This window comes from Epinephelus lanceolatus, chromosome 5, assembly GCF_041903045.1.
Source record: "Epinephelus lanceolatus isolate andai-2023 chromosome 5, ASM4190304v1, whole genome shotgun sequence".
Classification (NCBI taxonomy): Eukaryota; Metazoa; Chordata; class Actinopteri; order Perciformes; family Serranidae; genus Epinephelus; species Epinephelus lanceolatus.
In genome coordinates this window covers 8322081-8345607 of record NC_135738.1, presented here as the reverse complement: position 1 = coordinate 8345607, position 23527 = coordinate 8322081, and the positions used below count along the sequence as shown (strand labels likewise).

The 23527-nt window shown below is 39.1% G+C and overlaps 2 protein-coding genes across 3 annotated transcripts; one reads left to right on the top strand and one right to left on the bottom strand.

Moving 5' to 3' along the window:
• The first annotated feature begins 1033 nt into the window (after positions 1-1033).
• Positions 1034-14182, top strand: cd59b (CD59 molecule (CD59 blood group) b). Its single transcript, XM_033635352.2, has 4 exons — positions 1034-1137; positions 6950-7102; positions 10358-10459; positions 13783-14182. Exons 2-4 carry the CDS (start codon positions 7048-7050, stop codon positions 13992-13994), a joined length of 369 nt encoding a protein of 122 aa, XP_033491243.1. The 5' UTR covers positions 1034-1137; positions 6950-7047; the 3' UTR covers positions 13995-14182.
• Positions 14183-15213: 1031 nt separating this feature from the next.
• kcnj11l (potassium inwardly rectifying channel subfamily J member 11, like) lies at positions 15214-23527 on the bottom strand. Of its 2 annotated transcripts, XM_033634228.2 has the most exons (7): positions 23377-23527; positions 21550-21712; positions 20690-20929; positions 20341-20610; positions 17931-18138; positions 17281-17758; positions 15214-16326 (listed from the first exon to the last, which is right to left on the bottom strand). In XM_033634228.2, exons 2-6 carry the CDS (start codon positions 21706-21708, stop codon positions 17322-17324), a joined length of 1314 nt encoding a protein of 437 aa, XP_033490119.1. In that variant the 5' UTR covers positions 21709-21712; positions 23377-23527; the 3' UTR covers positions 15214-16326; positions 17281-17321. The 2 variants fall into 2 exon arrangements, with proteins under 2 accessions (XP_033490119.1, XP_033490118.1); XM_033634227.2 differs by having other exon boundaries at positions 15214-17758.

Genomic DNA, 23527 nt, shown 5'->3' with positions numbered 1-23527 from the left:
TATAAGTCTGTCTTGAATTTGGGGTGTGTAAACAGGAACTGTAATAATTTCTGTGAGTTGACAGTTAGCTGTGGCCTACATCTTTAGCCTCGTTATTTTAGCTCATATTTGTTTATATGTAGTAAACTTCAAGACATGGTGATTCTCAGGCAACTTCTGCAGCCTCCTTCTTTCTAGGTAAGTACTACAGTTATAAGGAGCTTCTTTTTTCCCCTACGATATATGGATGATAATGATATCCTGGAAAGAAGAAGTAGTTAAGGTGCGTGGGTCATGGCTCTGTTCAGGAATCTTTTTAACAAACAAGCATATTTACCAAAATGTTTAACTGTTCCTTCAAAAAAATCCAGAGACCACAGAGGAGCCCAGCAGGAGGTGAAAGGAGTCAGGAAACACACTTCAGCTGTGTCAGAGGTTCGACATCAGCAGTGGGAAAGCTGTTATTTAATTGAGATTGTATTCAATTTATGCATCAAAGCATAACCACATTTGTCACTTGAAGTTATTTTGTGTTTTGAAGGAAGTGTTTGTCTCCTGGAGACTGAGCGTGAAAAGATAAAAGTGGCTGCTGCCAAGTTTAAGAGCCGCCTGGGCTCAAGTCTATAGAAGAGGAAGGAAATGTTTTCACCAGACTTAACAGATCAACCAACAAAAACAAAAGAGGGCAGGAAGAGATCTGACACCCCATAATACTCTGAAAATTTTCATGTATTTGGAGCCAAAACTGCTTTTCAGTTGAACTTTCAGAACCGTTCAGCAGTGATCTGCTGCTGCTGCTGCTGCTGCTGCTGCTGCCACAGTCTGTCAGAAAGTGAATGGACGCTGGCCGATGGTGAAACTGTGAACTCTTTGTGTGCTCAGTGTTGACCAATGAAATGACCTTTGTCTGCAGGCGTCTGTTAACTTGTTGTTAACCAGCGTCTGCAGCTGCCTGCAGTCTGACATCACCTGCTGTACTCACACTTCATTCACACTTTACTTGTGTATTCATACACAGATATATACATGTTTTAAACTCCTTCCTTTTCACCAGGGAATTCGTCCACAACACTCACCACAGCTGAACTTGGACCTGATTGGCTCCATAAAGAATTACTGAAATCTGTCCAACCAACCAGAAGGCCTCATTCAGCCGAGGTGAGTTCACTGTCACAGTCAACACATATATTGATCTTATTCTGATGCTACGATCATTACTCTCTGTGCCTACGTGTACACAGTGGTGGAGGAAGTATTCAGATCCTTTGCTCATGTAAAAGTAATGAGTAAAAATACTCGGTTATAAGTAAGGGATGGTTTGGATTTTTTTTAAGTGGGACCCTTTAAATGGACTCAGAGCGGTTACTCAGCATGTGAACACTCCAAGAGAACTCAGACCCCTCTGAAGTGAACCAAACTCAAACCACCTCCTGAGGCCAATGTCCTAGTATATCAGCACAAAATATGTCTGACTCCGCTACAATATGTGGCAGTATGCCTCCTTTCAGCTTGTTAGTATTGGACCTATTACATCACAGACCAAACACTCGACAAATAAGTTAGCTACGGACCAAATCAAATGTCTTGCACGAGAAAGCTGCTCTTGATTGGTCAGAATTTCCATGCAGGAAAAATCCAGGAAGTAAAGCAAACGTTGAAGAAGAGTACACTTGCAAGATAAATGTGACACTTTCTAATGTCACAATGGAGGGACAACTACGCAGGTTGATTTTAGCGCTGCTCATCGTGGACTATATTGCTGTCATTGTTCATTTTAGTCAAACCATACAGTTTGAAAACGAGGCGCAGCTCCAACTAGAAAACAATGTTTTGATGCATTGGATGTGCTGAATGTGCATATTAAGGCAGTACAGGAGGAGGTGCACATTAATAATCCTCCAGGACTGTAACATGCTCATGTTTAACCCAAACAATGTGTCATGTGACTGCAGTTGGTTCAGATCCAGGTCGGAACACCTTCTCACCACAAACGAACCACACCAGAGTTCATTTGTAACCGGACCGAGACCACCTCTTCAAGAAGGTCACAGTCTGGTTGTTTTGGTGCACACCTGAGTGTGATTGCTGTGTTCACACCTGCCCAAACGAACCGCACTTAGGGGGCAAACCAACTCGAGTTCAATTAAACCGAACCAAACAGGGCAGGTGTGAAAGCACCCTTAGTCACTAGTTTGAGGCCCCACAGTTTAATACATTTAGCATCTTGTGTTCCACTCTCGGCAGAAAACGGCACTTCAAAATAAAAGCTCTGTGCAGGAAATTTACTGTACTTAAAAATAAAGTGTGTTTTTACAAACTTGCTATGTTGTGAGTCAGTTGAAGACCATTCAGAATGAACCTGTGACCCACTTTTTGACCGCAACCAACCAGTTGGGAACCACCACTTTTGATATCATATCAACTGTTGCATGTGTAACGGTTTTATGAGGATATCTTAAGTACAGCAGATGAGTAAATGTTGGAGTTGGAATTGGGGGGTTACATTACCACATGATTCCAGAGCGCGGCACCGCTGCTGCTCACCGCTCCCTCAGGGGATGGGCCAAATGTGGAGAACAAATTTCACACACTCAGGTGTGTGACAATCAGTGGGACTTTAACTTTAACTTTGCTTAGTTACCTCTCTCTGAATGTGTTGATGAGCAGGTCCTGCCGTCATCACAGTGGTCTAAAACTCACGAGGGCTCCTTTAAACATTCACTTGAAACCTTTTTTTATAAATACATAGTTTAACATTGTGTTATTTTTACCCAGAGGCAAAACAAAACCATAAAACCTGAGAGATGCAGAAACTTTAACAGATTTTTTATGTCTTTACTTTTGTCCAAATCAACCAAAGTTCTCACTGTGTTGGATTTAAGTTTGTTCAGCTCTAATACAAAATATATAAGAGCAGTAATTAATCAATAAAACCTGCAAAGAAGCTTTGACTCTTTATTTATTGTTTTAAAAATATGTTTATTCATATTTGCAGTGGTTACAGGACATTGCAGACAACAATAGTCCCACTCACCTCCTCCCACATCCTGTAACAATCAGAGAGAAAGTGCTGAAACTTATAATAAGGTGAAAGGAGATAAAAATGTATAAATAACTTTTATTTTAAGTAGTGAAAAACAAAGTCATTACGACTCCAAAAGGCGTCCTGATGGAGAATTAGGGGAAAGGGGACGGAATAAATGATAGTGTCAATATCTGTGGTGTTTATTTATCAGATTTATTCTTCTCTGTTGACTTCAGGGAAAGTGAAGTAGTTTATAAGTGAGAAATGAATGTTTGGACAAAAAGGCATCCATGCAGCTTCAGACAGCAGCTGGACGCAGACACAGTCGCTCCTCTGTGTGCAGCAGCTGACCGTCCCGTCTGTCACACCCTGGGACTGATACATGACACACACACATCAATCCCAACCAAACCCCTGCAGAGAAAAGTCTGCTTTTTTCTGTGTCATCACACTCACAGTCTGAGGCTTTCTGCTGCATGACAATGCTGAGAAAGAGGTGGTAAAACACACCAGCTTCTGCACAACGTGACATTCAACACGATAATTTGATTTAGTTTGAGATGTTTACAGTCGGTCCATCCCAGCGAGCAAGAAAACTTTTTGCATTTTCAAAGAACAAAGTTAAAAAACTACCCACAAAGAATACTGCCAGTGTGTTTTCAGACACAGAAGCAGCAGTTAGGGTTCATTTAAGTCCATTTTTGCTGACTTTCTATGCATTAATGTTTGTCTTTGTTCAGCACAGACTCACAAACTATAAGTCTAACTTCTCATTTTTTTTCAGTTCAATGAAGTATAAAACTGCAAGGTGCCCACACTTACCAATAAAAATACACAAATCTTTATTGATAATGGCTCAAAATATTCTTATAGAGCAGTTAAAGGTTGCACAAATATTGCTTCACTGTTTATACACAGCAGGAAGAGGAAGAAATGGATGCATAATATAGTTTGGTTACATTTAAAGTGATTTCATATTTTATCTTTTTTAATTTAAAAGTCTGTAAATCACTGGAAATAACAATAATTCAAAGTTTTAAAAATTCCTCTTAACAAATGTTGTTTGAAAGCTCCACATCAGCACTTTCAACTGGGTTTCTCATTTTGTCTCTGCATGATTTATAAATAAAGTTATGTTACGATAAATGAAACATAATCATAATCAAACATAATAAGTGGAAGTCTACGTAAAAGACAAAATGTTAAGTGTTATTTAAGAAAAGCCTTTATGAGAAGAAGAGCTGAACCCGATTTAAAGGTTAGGATTGTGGAGATGACGTCAGTGAATGTTTCTGGAGCCTCGAGGCGTCTGGAGCAACAAAAATACTGACATGCCAAACCAACGCCAGAGTCTCCCACATCACAGAGAGGAGGACACACTGTAGTACTCTGAACTTTTACTCTAGTGAAAGTCCTGCATTCAGAGTTTTACTAAGAGGTCAAGTATGTAAGATTTAAGGGGATTTATGTCTCTAATGGTGGGGGGCAGACTGCAACCAGCTGAAACTGCTCCTGGTTAGAATTCCTTCAGTGTTTATTGTTCAGGAGGTTTTTACTCTCCAAAACAAACTGACCAGGAGCCAATTGCACAAAACACTTTAAGTTAAGATTTTCCTCAAGGTCCTGGTTAAGGTTTCCTCAAAATAAAATCAGTTAAACAAAACACCCATACGTTTTCTCCTTAAGCTTTCCTTAAAATGTTCATTTAAGTATTTATGGTTTTCTCCTTGTCTTGGTCTTATACTTAAGGGATCTGTAGACTGCTGCACAAATGATCTTAGCAGCCAAACCAAGGTAAAAAAACAACAACTTAAGGTTCCTCTGACTCTATCTTAACTGCAACATGACCAAGTTTATGGTGATAAATGACAAAACTAACACACCCTGAGAAGCGTCTTTCTGCAACCAGAAGAACCCAGTGGATATGCTTTTGATTTTACACTATAGATGTGACTGAATTAGTTTTCATTGCTTCTTCCCACGGTCGTTTTCTGGTATTTGGGGATCAAATATACTTTGTAGTTTGTGCTTCCTATGATTGTGTTCCTCCAGATCGTATGACCTTTTCCTCTTCTGACCAATATGGTTTCCTTGTCTTTTTTCTTCTGCCATTTTTTCTACCTATAAGCAAACTAGTGTGAGTCCAAGCAAATAAACAATCTCCATGGAAACTTTTAGCGCTGTAAAATCTCTTTCAACTCAGTTAATGCCTTAACAATTTTCCTTAATCAGGAAACGTTGTAAGGGATTCTTTGCAACTCTGTAAGTCCCTCAGCTAAGGAGCAATGAAGCCACAAGTGTCATACTTGAGGAAACAACTTAAGGTGTGCAACTGGTCCCAGGTGATTTAAACCGGTGAAAACACTGAACACAGCAGTTTCATGTTATAACAAAAAAAAAAAAAAAAATCTTTTTCAAAATCTGTGGGGCGTTTTTTGGCTCCTAACTACGGTTGCTAACACAACACTGTAAGTGTCCCTGTCTAGAGCCAGTGTTTAGTTTGTCTGTTCTGGGCTACTGTAGAAACATGGACATGCAACATTGTGATCTCCACAGACAAGGACCTGCTTCCTGTGTAGTTATAAACGCCTCGTTCTAAGGTAATGAAAACACAATGATTCGTATTTTCAGTTGATTAAACACTAAAGAAAACAACTTATCATATTATATTCCATTTCTGCCAACACACTGGACCTTTAAAGTGCCTACAGTAAATGTACTTGTTACAGTAACAAATGTTACTTTCCACCTCTGTTGTTGGGCTGCTACAGGGCATTGCGCTGTGGTCATGTTAAAAACCTCAGAACTCAAAATGAAAGTTTTTTTGTCTTCTCAAAGTGTTGATAAAATAAAGTATCATTATATGTCAGTTGTGTCACAGTGACTTATTAAATACATGTAGCAGCACTAACTTAACATTAGCTGACTACAGACGTGTCAGTAATAACTGACTCAGCAGCTCGTCCGGTGTTAATGTTCGACTTGGTGGAGTTTACATTTGGGAAGAAATTCTTGTACTTTGGCTGAGATGCATGATTGGTCTGGTTGCTATGGTTACAGCACATCATGTAGGTTAGTAAAATAACAAGTGTAATATAATGAATTTTGTTGATGCTGCGCAAAGTATCCCATGAATACCAGACGTGTTAACATGAGGCAACATGCTAACACTTCTGTTTTTACTTAATATGTAATATTACTTAATATAATTATTATTACTCCGGCTTCCTCCCACAGTCCAAAGACATGTAGATTGGGGACTAGGTTAATTGATAACTCTAAATTGTCCATAGGTGTGAATGTGAGCGTGAATGGTTGTTTGAGACACATGGCGACCTGTCCAGGGTGTACCCTGCCTCTCGCCCGATGTCAGCTGGGATAGGCTCCAGCCTCCCCGCGACCCTCAAGAGGATGAAGCGGTTAGAAGATGAATGAATAATTAAAATTGGGTCCTTAGAAAGTAGGACATTATGTCTTCTTCTGCTCAAGCTTCATATTTAGGTTGTAAATCAGTTTTAATTCTGCCTTTTTTAACAAATCAGACAACATCTCTTACTGTAAAATTCAAATTTTAAAAAATGTGGTGAATTTAGGGAGTTTCTATTCACTGACTAATATTTGTGTAGCCTGTATATGTGCAGAGTGTGACAGAAATCTGTAGGGTCAGTGAGGGTCAAAGAGACATGTCAGTCACAGTGGAATAAAGGCTAATAATCACCATGTACATCGCTATACAGCAGAGACATAATGTGACTATAGATGACCCTTAGATAGATGAAAAGCAGTATACATAAACACAGTGTACTGCAGCCATAATAAAGCCTCAGTGAGGCGGTGGCCAAGTGATTGTTGGAGGAGGAGGAGGAGGACGTTTGGCCAGACAGGGAGTCTTTGTGGTACAGTGGACAAAGAGCCGTTCTCAGTTTACTGCCGCCTGTCTCACAGGGTCACAGTGGAACACACGGGACACCAAACCCAGCCGGACTCCGACCCAACGCCTTCTCCTGTCTACTGGTTTTACTCCTCGTCTGTAGGGAGACGACATGAAGCGCTGCCTTGGATTATTCCTGCTGGTTTGTTGTGGGATGCTCAGTATAGGTAAGTGGACCAGGACGCATCATAAACTGCAGACACAAACGTTATATTCCTTAGAATAACTTTACATTTATTAATTTATCTGTTTAACAGTTGTAAGCTGCACAGAAACATTGTATATTATAGTATAGATAAAGATAAATTCAAGACTGCGGTTACAACAAAAGCAGGGGTGGAAGAAGTTCTCAGATCTTGAGTAAATGTAGTAATACTACAGTGTATAAATACTCTGTTACTTGTAAAAGTCCTGTTTTGAAAATCGTACTAAAGTGAAAGTACAAAAGTAGTATGAGGATATATTTAAAGTACCAAAAGTCCCATTCAGAATAATACATATTACTGTATTATAATTGTTGATGCATCAATATGTTGATTACTTTAATGTTGCAGCTGGTAAAGGTGGAGCCCATTTTAATGACCTTATATTGTTGGTAGAGCTGATTATATAAAGACAACCTATATAATTACCAGGAGTATTTGCTATTAAATCTGTCTGACCTTTTTGCCTAAAAGTTCTGGATATTGTCTTTATTTTGACTCTGGATACAAGGACAACAGCTTCAGTTTTCCCTCAGTGATGAGAGAGTTTGTATTGAGCGGCTCGGCACTCAACATAATGGGATGTGAACTAAGAAAGTCATCACATGAGCAGGCAGATTTTAAATCATGAATTTTACATAAATAGGATAATGGCCCCAGGACTAATGGACTAGAAAGCATTGCATTTACCCCGGATGACAACGCACTAATGACTGTTAGTGGATTTAAGCATTTAAATTCATAGGGAGGTAAAGTAAAGTGCTACCCAGACTGCCTTACAGTGGCAGTATTTGGGGCCTTTTTCAAGGGGTAATGTGGGGCCCTATATCCCTAAGCAGTGAAACAAACTGTAAAACAGATAGAAAGTTGTAACAACTTCATTATGTGTCTTTTTAGGTTGTTTTATGCGAGAAAATCACAGCTATAGAGCTCACACAGTACCTAAAATCTTTATGAATACTCAGATAAACTACAGTATTTACTAATGTCTTAAAATTCTCTTCGGTTTGATGGTTATTTGCTGTTATAGAAATCAAATGTTTGACTGAGTTTCTTTCTGTCAGCGTACTATTAAAGGCTCTGTATGTACTTTTAAATGTATTAATGTTTTTTTCTTCCAACTGCCAATCGATGAACAGGTGGTAACGTAACTGAAAAACTAAGGCCTTCCCTTTTTGCTGAATATATTTTCGTTTGCATACAAAAACTATGTGGTGGTCAACAAAAAACGAATTGCAGTGTACAAAACACCTGGTTCATAGACTACAGATGAGGACACAACAATTTCCAGCTTCATTCGACATTTGAAGTTGTTAACCTTGCGAGCTAATGCTTAGCTAATGTTATTTGTTGTTAAAATGGCCTTACATTTCCTAATGAGTGCCTCATGACTTGTTTGGGACTTGAAACTCAAAGTTAAGGACATGGAACTTGTCAATCTTGACTTATTTGGACTTGAGTTGGGACTTGAGTGCAAAAACTTGAGACCTGCTTGTGATTTGCAAAACAATGACTTGGTCCCACCTTTGCTGACTAGCTAATTCTTGTCTCATTTGTGGTCTGATAAACAGTTAATTAATCAAATTCAGTGCCACCTGGTGCCCAAAAATATCCTAAAGGAAACACTGACATGAAATATTTTGTGATACTGTGGTTTTAGCTAGCAAATGCTGTCTAGTGTAAGCTTTCTTGCTAGCTAGCTAACATAGCGAAAAAACTTTCTTGAGCAAATAATGTCAGCTAATTCATTCAGACTCTCAGGGTTGCTTTGACATTTAATTTATTTAAGCTAACGCTATGAAGCAACCAACGCCAGATCCATGCAGTGTAGCTTAATTACAGCCCGCTGGCTAAGCTTTGCTTTCTTGCTCGCTAATGTTATGGCCATGAGTTTGCTAGCTCGCCAAATTACTTCACCAGCTAACATGATCCATGATACTAACTGCATTATGACAAATGCTGATGATTTAACCATCAGTAACTAATGTAGCAGTACAAAGCTTTCTCCCAGCCAAGAGGGATGCAAGGTGGGGGCAGATAACTAGCTAGTTGTAACCTAAGCTAAGGTTAGCCAACTATCAGTGGGGCTACACTGTATGGATCTGTTGTTGGTTGCTACTTAACATTAGCCGATACAGTAATTCACAAGCATCAAGCTAGTTAGTATCATGAAGTCAATGATCCAAATGAAATATATGAACATCAACATGATGTTGGTCTTTTAAGTTCAGTCTTGTGTTTTTACGTTGACACTGGTGAGAGCAAAGATACTGACTGCGATTCTCTAACAGCCAATGGTGTCATTAAAAACAAGGATGATCTGAAAGTTACATTCAGAACCTGTAAGATTGATAGTGAAATCAATATAATAACATTGATTTACGATTTCTCACAAATGTGATTTAAAGGTTGTTTAACCACAAAATCACGTAGAATATTCTAGAGTCAAAACATGAGACAGCAGCTAATGCTAAACTAGCTGTCTTCATGCTAAGCTATCTTTAGCAAGAGTTAAGCTGTTTTTTCTTCTCCAAAATGAATTAAATTAATTGTTACTTTATTCAATAATGCAGAATAACAAACCTAATGACTGAAATGTCTGGTCATGAAGATATGTTTTATTTTCAGGCAATACTGATGAAACTCAGCTTTAGATTAGCAAGTGCTAGCCTAGCCAACAGTTAGCTTTCACTTGATTTGGAACTCTTACTCTAGCTGTCTTGTTCGCTGTCTTTCTATAGCAGTGCAGTGATATACCAGCAGAATGAAGTAATGTCTGTTTTGTAGTTACTGCAAATTTAAAAGGCTGTTTTCATGGAAATTACACATTTTTATGGCATAACATTTTTTTATACAATAAAACAGATCAGGTCAGAAGGTCAGATAAGATGTAGTAACTCAATTTGAACCACGTAGATTCTGTGTTTTGCCTTTAAAGCCTGCCTGAGCTCAACAGGACTGTGCATGAGGACTGAGATGGAAATGAGCATACAGATGAACAATAGAGATGTGGAAGATTCTGCAGGAGTGATTTGATATTTTTCTGTGCATGCTTTTATAGTTTTATTTTCCAGTGTGAAAACCTGTCGGTCGCAACAGATCAAGCTGCTGCTTAATGCTCACTTTCTCTGGAAAATCATGCATCTCACAAGATGCACTTGACTGAATACAATGTGAACACTGCATGTGCTGAATAAAGTAAAACATTTTCTTCTTCAGGTTCTGGACTTCGCTGCTACAAGTGCGCTGATTACACAGGACGCTGTCAGAACGTGCAGGAGTGCACGTATGAAGACTCCTGTATATCTCTGAGTGAGAGAGGTGAGCTGTGAAGTATTTCTACTACTAAACACTGAAGCCACTGTGTGTTGATTTATATGTGACCTCATTGGTGGAAGAAGTATTAAGACCTTTACTCAAGTAAAAGTATTAATACCACATAATATCACTGTTACAAATAAAAGTAGAAATACCACAGTATACAATTAGGCTTACTCTGTTGTAGGTAAAAGGTCTGCTTTAAAAATCAGAAGTATTAGCATCAAAATTTACTTCAATAAGTTTTTCTTTATTATTCTTTATTTCACATTTCCTTGTGAACATAGAGACAATAGTATGAAAGAACATAAGGGAAGATCAGGCAGTAAGGAGCAAAAGAAAGACAGACAATGCCAAGGGTTACAAACAAATTCTGATACAGATAAATAAAAGATATACAATAAAATTATTCCAAAAATAGAACAGAATCTTAAACCTGGAGCACGAATGTAGGGTTTTCATAGCTTTTCTATTCCTGTTGGTATATAAAGCCCTGATGTGGGAGTCTGCTTCCTTTTTAAAGGTACTGAAAAAGTACTTCAATAAGTAAAAATAGTCCTCAGGCAGAATGAGCCCATTTAGAGTGCCATTTACACTCTATTGGATTATTTTTATTGATGCATTTATTTAAACATCAATTTAATATTGTGAAAGTAGAGCTGATTCAACCACTTAATGTTTGGTTTTATAGTTAAATCTATACGGATTCAAAATCATATATCAGATGGTGTACATGTAAAATCTGGTCCTGAAAGTAATAAAAGTTATCAGATAAATGTGGTGAAGTAAAAAGTACAATATTTCCCTCTGAGATGTAGTGGAGTAGAAATATAAAGTACCAAAAAGGGTCAAGTAAAGTACAAATTGTTATTAAGTACAGTACAGTTAATTACTGGGTAAATACTGGAAATTTACCCAGTAACTTTCCACCTATTTGTGATTTTATCATTTTTCATATTATTCTGATTGCAATGATACTAAGACAAACTACTTTTCCATCTCTGGATTTTCAATGATTTCACTAAATTGTAAATTTTGAAACAATCCTCTTCCCAAAGACTGTAGATAGCTAATGATTTCCCTTTCTTAAAAAAACATTTTGAGCCTTGATTTGCTTTTGATCAGGTTCAAAGCTATCTGTGTTTGATTAATGGAGGAAACACAATTTTTATAACAGATTTTTATGTTTCTGTTTTTTCCTGTTTTCTCCTAACCCTCGTTCCTTTTTTATTTCTTTTCTTGTCTCTTAATATTCTCTACTCTTTCTTTTTACTCTGTCTCAGTGTTTCTCAACTTTTATCATGTCAAGGGCCTCTAAATTGATACACATTAGGTCACAGACACCCATTTGATAAAATTTCCCTGCAGGGACCTCCAGAATCCAAAATCTAAAACTACAGCTGAGGAGATAACTGTGGCAGAAGTGAAACCCCAAATCCTGCTGTTTAGTGCAGCTACACCGTGTGACATGGATCTGATAAAGTTGGGTACAACAGTTTTATGTGTGCAGACTGTACGATGACAATAACTACTGAATCCCAAGTTATGATGTACGTCCATTGATGTTAATACCTATGGTTAATACGCAAGAACAAAACGGCGTCAGCGTATGTCATCCATCTACACCACTATAGTGGTAAGAGGAAAATGAAAGCAAACATTAATGGAGCCCTCACTATAGTGGCACTTATGAGTGTTGAAAAAGTCTAAAGAAGAGGAGGAGGAGAATGTGGATGCAGTCGAGGCTGAGGAAAAGAGGCCAATTTTGCAAGGAGAGTTGGAAGTGTATCCATTAGCATCTACTAGCATTTAGGACTGTTGTGCTGATCAGTGAATCATTTCATGCTGCATTTCTATTGGATGGTTAGTAGACGTAGGTCGTAACAGCAGTCACAAAGTGAGATGGTCATCCCAAATTTCTGACACTGTCAGAATTTTATCCCAGGCTGTCTTTGATCACAAGACTATGACAACGGCCATCCTTGAACCTCTGTCACTGTGTGATGTAGGACCACCGTTTTATGAAGGAGTGTATGAATTACTTTATATGAGCAAAATAAAAAAATAAAAACAAAACAAAAAAACATCAACAGACACGCTCAAAAAGGAGAAGGAAGAAGTGTACACTTATATAATCCGACCCCCTTCTCAGTATTCATGTCTTATTTAAAAAGGAAATTGTCAACAACTATCCCAAACTTATTTACAACCATTAACAGATAAATAAACAACAGTCTTAGTTATTAAATATACGTTAAATATACAGTCTCAACCAAGCACAGATAAATAAATAAACCCACTCATCAGCATCCCCCCTCTTTGTCTGCATAACTCCTAAAAATGCTGTATGTCTGTACATCTTTTTGTTTTAGAGCCAGGACCAAAGATATCATCAAGTTTCTTTCATGTTGGTCATCTTTTGTCTGGTACAGCCCAAAATCACAGAGTGTATACCAGGCTTAATATTAGAATGCTCACACTTATGACTCATACTCACATTTGACTGACTTCTGTTGTGAAGTAAAAAGTGAAAATAAACTACTCCCCATTTTTCTGGAGACCTCCTGAAACTCCCTCAAGGAACCCTGTGGGTCCCTGGACCCCTGGTTGAGAACCACTGAGATACCTGATCCTTATGCTCCTGTTACTGAAGGTAGACATGAAACTAAACTCGTCTACCTTCGTCTTTACAATGAGAACACACTTCAGGGCATTTTATTGCTGGTCAACAATTAGACGATTAATTAAATGAATCAACAGAAAAATAATGACAATTATTTTGATAACCGATTGATTATTAATTCTCTGTTTCCAGCTTCTCTACTGGGAGGATTTACCGCTTTTCTGTCTTTTATGTGACAGTAAATTAATATTTTGAGATTTTGTACTTTTAATAATTGCAAAACTTCATGTTGGATTTTAGGGAACTGGTTTACTTTCTTTTTTCTTGACATTTCATACACCAAAAGATCAATCAAGAAAATATTCAGGAGATTAATAATTAATGTTGCAGCTCTAATTTAATGTTTACTTTGACTGAGGGTACTGTCTTAGTGCAAAAATCCTAATTTTACAGTCAATAACTGTGAAATTGTTAATATTTTAACATTTTTATAATCACATAAAAATCTGTGCAAAATGAAGGCAATTATGTCTAATTTAGTCCGTAATTTATTGGTTTATTTCTGTAACTCACATTAATTCTCAAATTTATGTGTACTTGTATTTTTCTCTTGATGTTTGATTTATTACAGTATTTTTTCAGTTGTTGTGTGTTGTGCAGTGTGTATTACTGTGTGTGTTATTGTGTGTGACTCTATCTTCAGGTGGAAAGACCATCCGTCAGTGTATCAGGTACACAGACTGCGACAACTCTCGTCTCTCCCAGATGTTTCCGGCGATCTCCGGCTTCACCTACCGCTGCTGCAGCAGCAACCTGTGTAATTCCGGCAGCACTGTTACCACGGCAACGCCAGCCCTGGCTCTGGGTCTGGCTCTGGCAGGGTCCCTGCTGAGCGTTTGGTGGTGTTGGATCTAAAATAACTGCAGGTTTTAACAGTTCAGTGTTTCAGGATTTAATGACTGAAGTTTTGTAAAGTTAACACAAACTAAATGTGTTGTTGAGTGTTTGTTTCTAGTCTTACAGGTTCTCAGGTCAATGAAGAATGACTTTTTAATTTTGTACTTTTTAACAGTTTAACAATAAATACAAGAAAAAAATTAAAAGTCTTTGCTTTGTGTATTTGTGCTTCAAATCCAGATTCTGATTTCTTCCTGTAACAACTCCTGTCTATTAAATGTCTTAAATCTTTACAAATAAAACCTGAATAACATTTTTATGCCTCCATCCCAGTGATAGCCTTGGCTGGAGGCTTATCCATCTGTCCATATATCCATCTGTCCTTTCTTCTGAATGCGATATCTCACGATTTCCCCACTGAGGAAATTTCTTCAAATCTGGCACAAATGGCCAATTGGACATAGGTCAAAGATCAAGGTCATTGTGACCTACTCGGTCTTATTCTCGTAAACGTGATATCTCAAGAAACGCCTTGAGGGAATTTTTGCAAATTTGGCTCAAAAGACCACGTCAAGGATGAACTAATTAAATTTTAGTGGTCAAAGGTCAAGGTCACCATGACCATGAGTCCTTCTCATTTTCGTGAATGCAAAATCTCAGGAACGCCTAAGGTAATTTTTTTCAAATTTGGCACAAACATCCATTTGAGTCAAGAATGAACTGATTGGAATTTGGTGGTCACAGATCAAAGGTCAAGGTTACTGTGACCTTATCCATTGCATTTCTTCGTGAATGCACTATCTTGATAACACCCTGAGGGAATTTCTTCAGATTAGGTACAAACATCCACTTGAGTTAAAGATGAACTGATTAGAATTTGATAGTCAGAGGTCACTGTGACCTCACAAAACATTTTTTGGCCATAACTTGGGGGTGGGTGGGCATGTGTCAGACTTTTTGATGGGTTCATGAAGGCATACAACCACGAGGCAGGAGTTGTAGTTTAAACAGTCATTCCCATCAAACTAAATATAACATGTTAGACTGATCTTCATTCTTCATTAGTTTGGCAGAATCTTATTCATGAAAGTACATTTTAGTTTATCATAACATGATAAATATTATAAAAAAAAAATATTTCAAATATTAGGGATTACTGGACTCAGACTCTTCTCCTGCTTATTTCAATAGACTGAACATTTTAAATATTACCATAAGACAGCAAACACATCATGAGACGAATACAAAAAATAGATTTATTCAACATGATAAATAACATACACAGAGAGACATTTAATAAATTCAAGTAGTATTTTCCTCATATTTAAACTAAAAAAAACAATATCAGAAGTGTCACAATGAATATCACAAGCTACAGGATTTAAAACCAGTACAGGCCTTAATATGGCTTTAAAACATACTATCTTATACCAGGCTTTACATGACTTGCAATAATAATAATAATGATCTTTATTTATAAAGCACTTTACAAAACAGAGTTACAAACTGCTTTATATGTCAATAAATAAAACAGGCAAGACATGAAAACAACACCTTTTAAAAGACCTGATGAAAACGCTTAAGTATATAAAAGCTGAAGAAATAAAAGACAGTCTAAATTAACTTAAAACTCAAGTAAAATCAGGAAAGGCTCTCTGATAGAAATTTGATTTCCTTGGGCAGATTGTTCAGAGCCTCGGGGCCCTAACAGCAAATGTTCTGTCTCCTTTAGTTTTCAGCAACCTCTGAAACATACAAAAGACCTCTGCCTGAGGACCTCAAAGTACGTCCTGGTGTAGAGGTCAGAGATACAGCTTGGAGAGAGACCATGAAGAGCCTTAAAAGAAATCAGAAAAATCTTGAAATCTATCTAAAACATAACTCTGTAACTCTGTTTTTAAAAGTGCTTTATAAATAAAGATTATTACAGTACATAAAATATATAAACACATGCGTTTTTAATGTGACATATACAATATAATATATATAATATATAAACATTGGGGTGTATGTGATGTGATGTTGCTGTTTTTACTGTTTAGTCCAAACAATGAAATATACAAAGAAAATGGAGGATCAGATCACAGCTTGAAAACATCAAAACAAACAGTAAAATTGCTCCAGGAACAAAAATATTCCATTTTCCATCCTTGGAAAAACATTCTGAGTTGAGTTGAATAGGCAGTGACCTTCTAAAGGGGCATGTGTTGTGTAATTTCCACCTCGTTCTGAATCTCATTGCACCTTGTGAGTGTGCCGAGGGTGTGACATCCAGTTGGTCCTCTCACTGAGAGTTAGCAGTGTGCTGCTGGTGTCTCACTTTACTCAGCAGTAAATGTTGTGGGAACACCTGAAAGGAAAGGTACATTTGGGGACATAAGTCTGGTTTGAATGGGGCTGAAGACACAGAATATAGAGCCCGGTCTCACTCTGAAGTCGTCTAAATCCAGCACTTAGGCAGTGACTTGTGGTGTCAGAAACCAACAAAAAAAAGGCGTCCTTTAATGTTGGCATGATATGCGGCCAGTTGCCGTTATAGTTTAATGGCGCCTGGCGGCATCAGGGGGCTATGTGGTGGGACAAAGACGAAAGTTAAGGTAGGGAAAGTCAGGAGCAGGCGGGAGGGTTGGTGGACGGGCCTAAACCTAACCAAGTTTTTTGTATCCTAAACCTAACCACAAACTTTTGTTGCCTAAACCCAACCACATGTTCTTTTCTCCAAAACCTAACCACGTGTTTTTGTTGCTTAAACTCAACCACGTTTTTGTTGCCTAAACCTAACCATGTGTTTTTGTATCCTAAACCGAACCACGTTTTTGTTGCCTAAACCCAACCACATGTTTTTGTTGCATAAACATAACCACTTGTTTTTGTTGCCTAAACCCAACCATGTGTTCTTTTCTCCAAAACCTAACCACGTGTTTTTGTTGCCTAAACTCAACCACGTTTTTGTTGCCTAAACCTAACCATGTGTTTTTGTTGCCTAAACCCAACCACGTTTTTGTTGCCTAAACCCAACCACATGTTTTTGTTGCCTAAAGCCAATCACGTTTTTGTTGCCTAAACCCAACCACATGTTTTTGTTGCATAAACATAACCACTTGTTTTTGTTGCCTAAACTCAACCACGTTTTGTTGCATAAACATAACCACTTGTTTTTGTTGCCTAAAGCCAACCACGTTTTTGTTGCCTAAACCCAACCACATGTTTTTGTTGCATAAACATAACCACTTGTTTTTGTTGCCTAAACTCAACCACGTTTTTGTTACATAAACATAACCACATTTTTGTTGCCTAAACCCACCATGTGTTTTTGTTGCTGGCACGCTGTCAGTTTACTGGTTCTCAGTCGCTCATCTCTCCCAGTGCGTCCTCTTCTATCTGTCGTCCAATCACCTCCAGCTGCACCTTCTTCTTTTCCCCTCTCTGCTCCACCTCTTTCTCTGGCTTCTCTGATTGGGTGTACCAGGGCTGAGGGGCGGCGGCGCTGTCGCAGGTGCGCCCTCCTCTACGGAAGCCCCCTCTGCCGGCTCGCACCAGCCCCCAGCCCTGTGGGTTGACGGAGTCGGAGCTGCCTTCCTGGACGCCCCTGGTCTGGTCCAGCTCCTTGGCGCTGAGAGACGACATCCTGACGGGGACCGTGTTGCCGAACTTTGAGTAGTCAACGCAGTAGCGTCCGTCCTCTTCTGTGATGATGGAGACGAAGCGCCTCCCCCACAGGATCTCCTCAGGAGTGTAGGAGGTCCGGGCCTGCATGGTGATCCCTGTTGTCTCCACCACACCTAAAAGAAGAGAGACACCCATGATGGTGCGGTCCGAGATTCACATTCTAAGTGTTTTAATTTAAAAAACACAAACACTCAAAATGAGAGCTGATGTTTTTCTTTGACAACACATTAACGTAAAAAAAAGTAAGTCTAATTTAATCTTAACAGGATCCAGGTGATTCCTGACCTTCCAGGATTACAATGATCTCCAGGTCTTCAGAGGCCAGCGACTGGGCGGAGAGCTCGTACAGAGGACTTCCTCTCTCCATGGTGTGGCTGATGATCAGAGGGGAAACCAGGAAGATACCGTTACTCCTCAGAGGGTTCTCCACCTGGATGTCCAGCTGGCACACTGGGATCACCTCGCCTTCTGCCGTCACCGTCCGCCGGATTACCTGGAGGGAAAGGTAGCAGGTAGGTAGCTTTCCTGCTCTGATTGGAGAGTTTCTGATAAAGGCAAATTTAGTTTTTAGTTCTGACAGCATTCAAAGGTTTTAAACAAACAGTTCTACGTTTTGGGAAAATATAATTATGTGCTCTCTGACGGAGAGTTGAATGTTCAGACTGATACTATCCTCATGTCTGTACCCTAAATATGAAGATACAGACAGATACAGGCAAAGAATTAGCTTAGCTTAGCATTCAGACCATAGAGAGGGGGAAACAGCTAGCCTTGTTTTCCTCCACTGTTTTGTGTCTCTGTGATCATTTTGTGACTGTTTTAGGTCTTTTTGTGCCCCTTGCAGTTGTTTTGCATCTTTGTGTAGCCATTTTGTGTCTCTTTTCAGTAATTTTGCATCTTTCTGTAGTCATTTTGTCTCTCTTCATGGTCATTTTGCATCCTTGTGTGGCCATTTTGTGTCCCTTTGCATTTGTCTGCATCTTTGTGGAGCCATTTTGTGTCCCTTCTTAGTCGTTTTGCTTCTTTCTGTAGTCATTTTGTCTCTTCCTGGTTGTTTTGTGTCTTTGTGTAGCCTTTTTATGTCTCTTTTCAGTCATTTTGCATCTTTCTGTAGTCATTTTGTGTCTCTTCGTGGTCATTTTGCATCTTTGTGTAGTCATTTTGTGTCTCTCTTAAGTCATTTTGCATCTTTCTGTTGTCATTTTGTGTCTCTTCGTGGTCATTCTGCACCTTGCATAGTCATTTTGTGTCTCTTCGTGGTCATTTTGCATCTTTGTGTAGTCATTTTGTGTCTCTTCGTGGTCATTTTGCATCTTTCTGTTGTCATTTTGTGTCTCTTTGTGGTCATTTTGCATCTTTCTGTTGTTGTTTTGTGTCTCTTCGTGGTCATTTTGCATCTTTGTGTATTCATTTTGTGTCTCTCTTCAGTCATTTTGCATCTTCGTGTAGTCATTTTGTGTCTCTTTGTAGTCATTCTGCATCTTTCTGTGGTCATTTTGTGTCTGCAGTCATTCTGCATCTTTATGTAGCCAATTTATGTCTCTTTGTAGTCATTTTGCATCTTTGTGTAGCCATTTTGTGACTCTTGTCAGTCATTTTGCATCGTTCTATAGTCATTTTGAGTCTCTTCATGGTCATTTTGCGTATTTGTGTAGTCATTTTGCATGTTTATGTAGCTGTTTTTGTCTCTGGGGTTGTTTTACAGTTTTGTGTTGCCATTTTATGTCTCTTTGCAGTGGTTTTGCATCATTGGGCTGTTTTATGAGACTTTATAGTCATTTTGCATTTTTGTGTTGTGGTTTTTGTTTTTTTAGGTAGTTTGGCATCTTTGTGTAGACATGTTGTGTCTCTTTGTAGTCGTTTTGAGTCTCTTTCTGTAACATTCTCCAGGTGAAGCTTTACAGCATATGGCATTGTATGCTTTAAAGCTCTCTGAGGCAAATTGTGATTTGTGATATTGGACTTTATAAATAAAATTTAATTGAACTGAACTGAACTTTCAAGTGCTGCTCTTGGTTGGAAAACTGCAGCTGTACTTAAAGGGGCAAAAAGCGAAATCATTTCACCGCTAGGTTTGCTGTTGTGCACTGCCTGTAGACCAAAACAAAGTGTGTCATGAGCCACTCCACCCTCTACCTCTGCTCTCCACCCCCCACTCGCCTCGTCTAGCAGTTAGCGATGTCTCGGTCTCTGCTGTGTTTTTGACTAGAGGAACTGGTAGAAGCGCTCCATAACTGTTAAGTTACTCCAGTAGCTGGTAGCAGCCAACTCGGCCAGTGCTAACACCAGGAGCTAACGCTAACGTTCCTCCTCTTCTCCGTGAGAGAGAGCGATGTTTTAGCCTAGTGGGCAGCTGGCTCGCGGGCTGCCCACTAGGCTAAAACATCGCTTCAGGTTAAAGTGGGAAGAAGCAGCGGGTTTGAACATGAACGCGCAGCCGGACCGGCTTGTAAACAATGGGCTGGAGATCAACACAGAGAGAGGGTGTGTGAGGTCATGCTATACTCCAGATGAAATTACACCTCTAGTTCTTCACATAGCAATTTTTTAATTCCTTCAATCTAGAAATGATGAATTTCGCTTATTGCTCCTTTAAGTATTTTATTTTAACACTGGACATTAGGAAAGGCCGCTCTGACACACTGACTCTAAAGAGTGAAGCCCAGCTGAAGTGTGTCTCAAGACTTGGAGTCACCTGCAGCTGTATGGTGGCAGAGATGATCATACTCTTCCTCAGGTCTCCCACTCTGAACATGAAGGTCGGTCGACCGTTTCGAGGAGCAATGACGGCGTTTCTCGAGAAGATGAGCGTCTCTGCTCGGCGGTTGGCCTGCGCTGTCTTCATGAACACGCAGCCGAGCATCACGGCATTAATGATCAACCCCAGAATATTCTGGATGATCAACACAGTGATGGCCAGAGGACACTCCTCCGTCACCATCCTGCCTCCAAAACCGATGGTCACCTACAGCAGACGGGACCTCAGCATTAACATCACCCCAAAAAACAGCACCGGGATCAGTCAGACCAGCAACAGCTCTCACCTGGACCTCAATGGAGAAGAGGAAGGCTGAGGTGAAGGAGTGGATGGCGGTGACGCAGGGAATGGGGCGCGGCTCACCATCGGGATCATGGGGCTCCAGGTCTCCGTGAGCGAAGGCAACAAGCCACCAGATCATAGCGAACAGCATCCAGGAGCAGAGGAAGGCCGAGGTGAAGATGAGGAGGGAGTGCTGCCACTTCAGGTCCACCATGGTGGTGAAAACATCCTGCAGGAAGCGACCCTGAAACACACGAAGAAGAGAAAGTGTCTCATATGTACATTTCTTAACTGGCACAGAGGCATCTTTAAAATTCAAGGATATGTGGGAATCACTCAGAAATGTTCAGACTCGCAGCCCAAATCACATGATCTGTCGTAATCTGGTGTTGAGGGACAGTGTTAAAGGGGGAATATTGGTTTTTGTTTTTTTATTCTGATGAAGATCCGAGTTGATTGAAATGTCTTGCTTAAACTTTTGTGGCATGTTGTGCAGATGCAGGGACGTGGCTGGGTTCAGCGCACACGGCCCACAGTGAGAGCTTGCTGGGCTATAAGCTTGGGCTTTGCACGTTTCCCCTCATTTGTTTCTCCTCATGTTTCTCCTTTTATGTTTTCCCTCATGTGTCTCCTCATGTTTCCTCTGGTATGGCTCTCATGTTTCCCCTCATATGTTTCTCCTCGTATGCCTCTCCGCTTGTGCCTTCTCATGTATGTTTCCCCTCATATGTTTCTACTCTTAATGTTGCCCTTTGTAAGTTACCCCCTTGTATGGTTCTCCTGATATGTTTCCCCTGATCGTACATTTCACATCATATGCTGTCCCTTGTAAGTTTCTCCTCGTACGTCTCCCCTCTCCTCTACCTGCTCCCTGATGTTCTTGTGGGCCACGTTGCAGGATCCAGTCTTGGTGATGAAGCGAGCTCTCTGAGATCTGGAGCGGCTGCGGTTCGGCTGGTTCTGGTCCTCCGCCAGACGGGTCAGCAGGAAACCGTCTGGCAGGAGGCCCTTCCTGGCCAACATGATGCTGCACACACAAAAACACACACACACACACACACACACACATAGAAACACTTAAGTTTATATGTGGTTGAAACCATGTTCAATACAATTGGTTTGTTTATTCTATTAAATAATAATGATGTTAGGATTGTATTTGAGACCTTAAGTCCTTTTTTCCCATCAGTGCAGAAATGAGCGAACAGAGTTATGTATGTTCTGTGTTGTACCACAAGACCACAAATGTAATTGATTGGTTATCCACACATCAGCAGCCCTCTTCATTTCTGATTGAATTAAAGTGTGGTTTTGGTTAGAGCATATTGTTTATGTTCGCCTGTTTGTGAGAAACAACTCCTTCATGGTCAAACAGGTTTCAGACGTGAAATTAAAGCTGTGTTTGAACTGACATAGAATCTGCTTGATCGTAAAGAAGTAAATGACATTATTAACCTAATATTCATCTAATAAACACTCTGTATGTAATTTCTGCTGCTAGGGGTCTCTCAAATAGAGCAATAACAAAAGGCAGACTTTGATGACGTTGTGAAGTAGCGTGGGATCATCGTTAAACAACCACAATTGTCGACAAAAATCTAACGTAACTAAGGCAGAAATCATGTTCACGGATCAGTTATTGTGATAAGGTTTTATTTACATTATGTTTAATCATGTTTATTCACATTCAGCTTTTGTCACATGGCAACATATCTTTATTGGAGGACCTATTTAGCCCATGGGTCACTGTTTGCTTTCAGATGATAGTGAATTATTCATAGACGGATAAGTGCAGGTTAATGTGATCTTCAATACACAATGTAAAGGACTAATAGAAAGAAGAGAGTTTGTATTTTAAGGAAAAATTTCAGCCGATGTCATACACAGTTAAATAAACACATTTCATAGTAGCATGCACATAATACCAACTTAATATTGAAGCACATGTATGTTCTGTGTACACATATAGTCATTATCAATAGGACTACATGGAAAGCTCCAAGAAACTGGTGTCTTGTATCAGAGTCCCAAGTCTGAAGTTTTAGTTAAATCAAGGCTCAAATGTTAAAGACCGATAATATAAGGTAATATTATAGAGAAGTAGTTTCTCATTATTTTATATGGTTTACACCATAAAAGAATTGACTGTAAACAAAATTTTAATGACATTCTTTCTGCTTGAAGAAAAATTTGAGACCATTATTTTTTAGAAATTTTGTGGACCATTTGTCCTCATGGGGGAAAACCACAGATTTAAAGGGTGATTATATGATTTATTTATTATTATTTTTAATGAATGTCAGTCCAGGAGACAGTGGATTGATTTTAGCCATAATAATAATAGGCTATTTTATGGAATTAAGTCACAAAATATTGCCTTTGTGCATGTAATAGTGAGCTAAAGGAATTTAAAATAGTACTGAATTATTAAATTATGCAGACACACATCAAGGAGCTGAAAGGCTGACATATATTTAATTACATTATTATGTCAGTTATAGTGTTATTAGCATCAGCAGCCATTAAGAAAATAAATCAACGTTAAACAGCACAGACAACCAGCAGATTGTTATTTTAATATAGGCCTATATATTATTTACTCAGAATGATCAACAAGGACCTTATTTACTGTCCTGCACACAGCGGGGTGAACATATACGTAAACGCAGGTGATAAACACGGTAAAGTTACCTGGTTTCAAACAGCAGCTTCTCTCGAGCACCAACAAAATCAGATGTGTCTTATTTATCTGATTTATTTACGTCTACGTGAGACACAATACGGACTCCATCACTTCCCCATCAGGTTCTTCAGATAACCTCAACGCAGGACCTGCTGTAAA